The sequence below is a fragment of the Babylonia areolata genome, chromosome 14, assembly GCF_041734735.1.
Source record: "Babylonia areolata isolate BAREFJ2019XMU chromosome 14, ASM4173473v1, whole genome shotgun sequence".
Lineage (NCBI taxonomy): Eukaryota > Metazoa > Mollusca > Gastropoda > Neogastropoda > Buccinidae > Babylonia > Babylonia areolata.
This window is the reverse complement of record NC_134889.1, coordinates 10,119,396-10,127,703: the sequence shown is the minus strand read 5'-3', so window position 1 is coordinate 10,127,703 and position 8,308 is coordinate 10,119,396. Positions and strand designations below refer to the sequence as shown.

Here is an 8,308-nt window from a genome sequence, read left to right as displayed (position 1 = left end):
TCTCTTAGCCCATTAACAAAGAAGAGTGATCAAAAGAAAATATAAAAAACCCTTTCCTGTTTTGCTGTGTCGCCAGGAAATAGTAAACAAACATCAACACCCCGGGGTGGTTAAACCTAGAATATTACCTGTTTGATCGTGTTTGTCCATTTCACAGGAATGGATAAAAGCTGTGCATTAAAGACTGATCACTTCAAAGGTCTTTAATAAAGGTACGTTGAAACGACAAGTTTTCTGGATTGTTGGAATGCGTTTCTAACTGCGCTCTCGCTCAATACAGGTCGGTAGAACCATTCAGTTTACAAATCAATAGGTCATTGTAATTGATTAAATGGCAACTGAATCGTAGTACAGTGATAGGGAATAGATGGAAGTCATTGGAATCTTAATAAACATTTTTACGCGTTTTGTAATGATTATTGTTTGTAAACCTGCACACACACACACACACACACACACACACACACACACACACACACACACACATATATATATATATATATAAAAATTATGATCTCTCTCTCTCTCTCTCTCTCTCTCTCTCTCTCTCTATGTGAAACATATAGACAATATTGAAAATATTCAATGAAGATTTACTAAAAGAATTATTGGCTTTGCTGATATGGACCACAGAAATAGATTGCAAACACTTCAGTTACCTAGTTTAGAGTATAGAAGACATGGTGTTAGATATCACTACTATGGCAGGGATAGGGAAAAGTGACCATGCCACACTAGTCATCACCTTGTCATGTGCATGAACTGAAGAAAAGAAGTGTCAGAGTCTAAATTTTCACAAGGCAGACTTTGACAGCATAAGACAGAGATTGGGTTAAGTTGACTGGAACAGCAAGTTATCAGTGTTGACAGTTGACGAAATGTGGTCAGTCATCAAGGGTGAAATCACAGGAGCCACTGACGAATTTGTACCAAGATCAGGAGTCGGCAAGAATAGAAAACCATGGATGGACAGAGGCACCTTGGCTTCAGTCAGGAAAAAGCATAGGCTCTTCAGACGCTGGTTAGAAACAAGAGATGGTCAGAGTTACCTGGAATATGTTAGAGCCAGAAATCAAGTGCATAATGCCTGCCGTAGGGTGAAAAAGAGACTTGAGAAGAAAGTTGCATCACAAGCAAAGAAGAATCCTAAGGCATTCTGGTCATATGTTGGCAATAAAACAAAATCAAGAACTGGAATTGCTGATTTATTGAAAAATGATGGATCAAAAACCTCATCAGATAGAGAGAAAGCAGAAGTACTAAATCTGTTTTTTCCAGAGCGTGTTTACAGTCGAGGGAGGAGGTGAACTGCCTGAACCCCCCATTACACATACGAGGCAGAACTCACTGGCATACCCATTTCTGTTCAACAGCCTGAACCCCATATTACACATACGAGGCAGAACTTACTGGCATACCCATTTCTGTTCAACAAGTTGAAAAAATTCTCAAGAACCTGAAGACAGAAAAAGCTCCGGGCCCAGATGGCATTAGTCCCCTCCTTCTGTCAGAAGCTGTGGACTGCCCTAGCAGTTCTAATAACGACACTGTTTCAGAAATCAATGGAAGAAGGAAAGCTCCCAGAGGAATGGAAAGAAGCATTGTGACTCAAATTTTTAAGAAGGGAAGTAAGATCTTGGCAAACAACTACAGACCTGTGAGTCTCACATGCATTCTTTGTAAAGTTCTTGAGACATTGGTAAGGGACCAGCTCATAGACCATCTCAAGACCAACAACCTGATCAACGTAGAACAACATGGCTTTTTCTTCAGGGACGCTCATGTGCCAGGCAATTGTTAGACGTATTGGATAGCTGGACAAGAACCCTAGATAGAGGTGGCTCCATTGATGCTATCTATATGGATTACCAGAATGTGTTTGACAGTGTCCCACATAGCAGACTTGTTTCTAAGATCCACGCACATGGAGTATCAGGCAGGGTATTACTCTGGATCCAGGACTTTCTGTCTCAAAGGAAGCAGAGGGTGGTTGTGAATGGAACAATATCACAGCAGGCAGATGTCACAAGCGGTATCCCACAAGGTAGTGTTCTAGGACCCCTGCTTTTCCTGTTGTACATTATTGACCATCCTAGCAGAGTGAAGAGCAATGCGAAATTGTTTGCTGATGACACGAAGTTGTTCGCACAGAGTGACCAAATAGGTGCTTTACAAGTCCTTCAAGATGACCTAGACAACCTACAGCAGTGGTCTAGAGAGTGGCTCCTACACTTCCATCCAGAAAAATGCAGTGTAATGAAGCTAGGAAACTGCAAATGGGAAGTAATTTACTACATGAAAGGGAAAACCAACAGAAGGGAGGAATACAACCTGGCACTTGTTGAGAGTGATGTGGTGAAAGACCTGGGAGTGTACATTGATAAGGAGTTGAATTTTAAGACACATGTGGCAACAGTTACTGCAAAGGCTAACAAGATAGTTGGTATAATCAGGCATTCTTTCGACTACCTCTCTGAAGACCTGTTTGTTCAATTGTTCAAATCCCTGGTTCGACCCATTTTGGAATATGGGCATTTGGTCTGGAACTCGCAGTCAAAAACATTGTGCAGAGAGGTGGAAGACTTACAGCAACGGGCAGCGAAACTGATTGGTCATTTGAAGAACAAGCCTTATGAAAGACTTGCTTTCCTTAAGCGACCAAGTCTAGAAGACAGGAGGCAGGTGGGAGATAATGGAATCTACAAGACCACAAATCCTGAACTATCACCTGCAGTAAGTGGGGACAGAAGAGGTAATAGTCTGATGTTAAACAAATCACATTGTAGACTGAAAGTACGCAGTTCCTTCTTTACTGAGCGAGTTGTTAATAAATGGAATGGTTTGCCAGACAGTGTTGTGACTGCCCCAACCATATCATCTTTCAAGATTAGGCCAGACGCTGATTGGGCCAACTCTCCAAGTATTTATGATCCAGTATGCTATCATTAAGCCACGCATGCTGGTATACTGTATCTAATTGAACGATGAACAGGCCTTCACAGGCCTCAAACGTCTGATTCCAGTTCAAGTTCAAAGACTGCGTGGTGATTTAATAGAGATGTATAAAATGACTCATGGATTATATGACGGTAGAACTACACATTCTTTGTTTACATTGAATGAGAACATTGTCAGAAGAGGCCATTCCTACAAACTGTTAAAAGTTTCAGTTAAAACTTTCAGATTTGCACTTTTTTTTTTTTTTTTTTGACTAACAGAGTAACATGTGTTTGGAACAATTTTCCACAAGATGTTGTTTCTGCAGGAACAGTGAATACTTTTAAAAATTATCTTAACAGTCACTTACAGAATTTCAAATACAAAACTCATCTAGCTATTTTCTGATTTATGAACTGATAAGCAATGTGCACTCAGTGTTGGAAAATGATTATATGTAGGAATTCTTCTTTTCTTCCCCACTTCAAGCGGGCAAAAGGCCTTATCAGGCCTACATGCCTTGATATTGATATGATACAATATGATCAACAGGCAGGCAGACGCAGAAATAAGGGGGTTGAAGTAGTTTATTCCTTTTCAGGGGACAGTAGGACATGGGGTAATTCTGATTTCAACAAGCTCAGCATGGAGCAAAGAAACCCTTCTCAAAGTGACAAAAGCCATGAAAACAAAATCACTGGTCCACTGAGTGTTAAGGCAGAACTGGCCACTTCAGAATGGAGATGTGAACTGGCCACTTCAGAATGGAGATGTGAACTGGCCACTCCAGAATGGAGATGTGAACTGGCCACTCCAGAATGGAGATGTGATCACCAAAAAATGAGAGAAGCAAAACTCACATTCACAATGTCAAAATTCACTTGACACACAACTCCAAAAGATCATGACAGAGAAGGGACAAAACTACTTCAAAACTACATCTTAAAACAATGTACAGTTCACTCCCCTTTATTTACATTATACTGATTAAAACAAATTGATTGTAAGCAACTAATAACTAAAAGCACATAAATTTTTTTACTACTACTGATAATGATTTTAACTCTGCTAATGCTTAGTAAAGTTAGTTTTTAACTCTGCTACATAGATAATTTTTAACACCGCTACATGTGTGAGATAATTTTTAACTGTGCTACATGTGTGAAGCTGAAACTAATGTGAATTATTTAGAACAGATCAGGTTATTGGCTTTATGTCAAAGAAGAGAGAGGAGAACATGGGAATTAGGGGATTTCTTCAAAGGTAGAAAACAGTAAGAAAGTGAAGAAGAATGTAGATTCAAAGGAAAAAAATGAACAGATCATGCCAACTTAACTCACTTATCAAGTCTATGTTCAACCTCATAGTGTTGTGTTCTGAAATGCAACCCCTATCCTAACCCCCTCTGCCAAGCCCTCTCCGCCCTTCTCAAGAAAAGGAAAAAAAGAAAATAAGTCATAGCATAGTCAAAAATCATTTTAGCTGGTTATCTCAAAGTGCAGGTATCAGCTAGTTTATGAAATAGTCAATTTTGGAGAAAAAGACCATTGAATATTACACTATTGCTTTTCTTTTTTTTTCTTTTTTTTTAATCATAGGCAACACATTTCAGCTAAAAATCTATCAAAATATTGATTACATTATATTGAAACATTTCTGTTATTAATACTTATACCACCTGCTGCCATGAAAAAATGTCACCTTCATCGTTATGATCATCATCATCTTGTTGTCATTGTTTTATTATTCTTGTTTTATTCTTGTTGAAACTATTCCTCTTCTTCAAACCTTTTCTGTTCCAGATCAGTCAATGGAGCATTATGGCCACACACATGGGCCACTGGTTGCAAATACCAGTGATGGCCAGCACATCACAATGCACGACACTGACAAATGCCTGGCACTTTGGGTAGACACCCACCGCCCTCAGAAGTAAAATGATACCCAGCATGGGATCCTAGCAGGCAAGCACCTCTGACAAGCATGGCTACGGAAAAGGTGGGACAGCGCAAGAGTTTCAGTGTCATTGTGAAGGAGAGCAATGGCAAGTCAGAACAACCAGACGTCAAGATGCCCTGCACAACAGCTGTCAAGTATACTACATCCCTGAAGAGCAGCATCTCCAGCTCCTCCTCCAGTTCCATTTTTGGTGTTCATTCCAAGCCAGTTGTCACAGAAAACACCACCGTCAATAAAAGCAAAAATGCTGGAAAAGACACAGCACCACCCCTTGGTAAAGACACAGTACCACCCCTTGGTAAAGACACAGCACCACCCCCTGGTAAAGACACAGTACCACCCACTGGTAAAGACACAGTACCACCCACTGGTAAAGACACAGCACCACCCCCTGGTAAAGACACAGTACCAACCACTGGTAAAGACACAGCACCACCCCCTGGTAAAGACACAGCACCACCCCCTGGTAAAGACACAGTACCATCCCCTGGTAAAGACACAGCACCACCCACTCAAATCACAATCACACACGTCACCACGATCAATGATGATAAAGGAGACATGGCTCCACCCTGTACTAATGAAACAAACTGCACTATCACCAAAAGGAAGTCTTCTAAGATCAAGCTGAGTCAGGTTGGTGTGGTCAGTGGCCCGGAGAGGGTGGACGCACCGAAAGAAACAGCAGGACAAGGAATGGAGGATACCAGTTCTTCACAGCCTAAGAGGGACAAAAAGTTCAAGAAACACAAACACTCGTTGTGGTATCGGTTGCGGTGGCGGCATGTGCACATGGGGGTGGTGGATGTGGACAGTAAGCACTCATTCTACACACGCCTACAGTGCATGTCCACCGGCATGCAGAGTGTCTACAGTGATCCCGACAGACTGGGGGCTTTGGTCAGTTGTTGAATTTCTTTCTTTTTTACCACCTTCTGTAGAACTCGTTCTCTCATGAGGCACAGTGGTAGAGTTGGTTAGACGTTGGACTTATGATCCTGTGTTGACAAGTGATCATCAGAGTTGGAGGCCCCATGAAGGCATGGTGTTGTGCCCAGGGAAGTTATTGTACTCTGATTTTCCTCAGTCTACCCATGTTTGAATAGGTACCTCAGTTGTGCCCACAGGGAAGTTATAGTACTCTGATTTTCCTCAATCTACTCATGTTTGAATAGGTACCTCAGTTGTGCCCACAGGGAAGTTATTGTACTCTGATTTTCCTCAGTCTACCCATGTTTGAATAGGTACCTCAGTTGTGCCCACAGGGAAGTTATAGTACTCTGATTTTCCTGTCTACCCATGTTTGAATAGGTACCTCAGTTGTGCCCACAGGGAAGTTATTGTACTCTGATTTTCCTCAGTCTACCCATGTTTGAACAGGTACCTCAGTTGTGCCCACAGGGAAGTTATAGTACTCTGATTTTCCTCAGTCTACCCATGTTTGAACAGGTACCTCAGTTGTGCTCACAGGGAAGTTATAGTACTCTGATTTTCCTCAGTCTACCCATGTTTGAATAGGTACCTCAGTTGTGCCCACAGGGAAGTTATAGTACTCTGATTTTCCTCAATCTACCCATGTTTTAATAGGTACCTGAGTTGGGTTGGGGAAGGTTAAAATGGCAGAATGAGAGGATCAGGCTGGGCCGTCCTATGCGGAGACATTGACACAGTGGGTATGACATCACTGCCCCAAAGGCGGTAAAAGGCAATGGGACATTTAACCTTTAACTTTAATCTCTCCCTCTCTTATATCATTTATATTGTTGCTTGTTTGAGGTGTTTTGTGGGTAGTGATGGTGTGGGAGGGTCAGGGTGTTGTTTATTTGAGGTATTTTGTATTTGTATTTGTATTTCTTTTTATCACAACAGATTTCTCTGTGTGAAATTCGGGCTGCTCTGCCCTGGGAGAGTGCGTCGCTACACTACAGTGCTACCCTTTTTTTGTGTTTTTTCCTGTGTGCATTTTTTTAAAATTTCTTTTTCCTATCGAAGTGGATTTGTCTACAGAATTTTGCCAGGAACAACCCTTTTGTTGCCATGGGTTCTTTTACGTGCGCTAAGTGCATGCTGCACACAGGACCTTGGTTTATCATCTCATCCGAATGACTAGTGTCCAGACCACCATTCAAGGTCTAGTGGAGGGGGAGAAAATATCGGTGGCTGAGCCTTGATTCAAACCAGCGCGCTCAGATTCTCTCGCTTCCTCGGCGGACGTGTTACCTGTAGACCATTGGTAGTGATGGTGTGGGAGGGTCAGGGGGTGGGTTGTTTGAGGTATTTTGTGGGTAGTGATGGTGTGGTATATTTATGAACAGAATGGATTTTGTCATCAGAATTTTGACAGGAGCAGGTCTGTAATACACGGAGATTAATTCATTAAACGGAGAGAAGGAGGGAGAGAGAGACACACACAAGGTTGATTTTTATTTCAACATTCACACATGCTGTACACTTTATTATTATTCAAATGTATACTCTCACACACACTTGTATACATGCACACTCAGACACACACAGGCACACATAGACATATATACACACAGGTACACATACTGACACACACACACACACACACACACACACACTCACGCGTACACAGACGCACACACACAGACACGCACACACATGCACTCCCACAGTATATGGCAGCACTGAGTTTCAGCTGTCATGTTATTGTAAGTGTTTATTGTCTTGTTGTTCTCCCAGTATGATCTGCACCCTGAGAACTACACGCTGATACAAAAAAAAGAGCTGACACTGAAAGAAGGAACGGTAGGTGGTGTGTGTCCATTGTCTGTGTTCTTTTCTTCTTCAGTAGCTGTGGAGAGGTGGCCTTGTGATAACACGTCTGCCTAGAAAGTCACAGAACAGGCGTGCAGGGAATCAAATCCCCCCCCCCCCCCCCCTCCGTACCACGCCTCGACCCACAGTATTTTCTCTCGCTCTCCACAAGACCTTGAGAGGTGGTCTGGATGCTAGTCATTCAGATGAGATGATAAACTGAAGTCCCATTTGCAACATGCATTTAGCTCACATAAAAGGTAAAAGAACCCATGGCAACAAAATGATTGTCCCTGGAAAATTCTGGAAGAAAAAAAATCCACTTTGTATTTTTATTTGTATTTGTATTTGTATTTCATTTTATCACAACAGATTTCTCTGTGTGAAATTCGGGCTGCTATCCCCAGGGAGAGCGCGTCGCTACACTACAGAGCCACCCATTTTTTTGTATTTTTTCCTGTGTGCAGTTTTATTTGTTTTTCCTATCGAAGTGGATTTTTCCACAGATTTTTTGCCAGGAACAACCCTTTAGTTGCTGTGGGTTCTTTTATGTGCACTAAGTGCATGCTGCACACAGGACCTCGGTTTATTGTCTCATCTGAATGACTAGCGTCCAGACCACCACTGAAGG

General features: G+C 41.9%; 1 protein-coding gene across 2 annotated transcripts in view; it reads left to right on the top strand.

Annotated features, from left to right (window-relative positions):
• Positions 1–76: 76 nt before the first annotated feature.
• The window catches only part of LOC143289477 (phosphatidylinositol 4-phosphate 5-kinase-like protein 1), a 24,153-nt gene continuing 15,921 nt past the window's right edge, over positions 77–8,308 (top strand). Inside the window, exons 1-3 of one of the 2 annotated variants that reach the window (XM_076598453.1) lie at positions 77–212; positions 4,740–5,796; positions 7,603–7,668. In XM_076598453.1, coding sequence (XP_076454568.1) covers positions 4,921–5,796; positions 7,603–7,668 — 942 coding nt within the window. In that variant the 5' untranslated portion in view covers positions 77–212; positions 4,740–4,920. Of the gene's footprint in view, positions 281–4,739; positions 5,797–7,602; positions 7,669–8,308 lie in introns of both variants that reach the window. The other variant, XM_076598454.1, reaches the window with a different exon arrangement.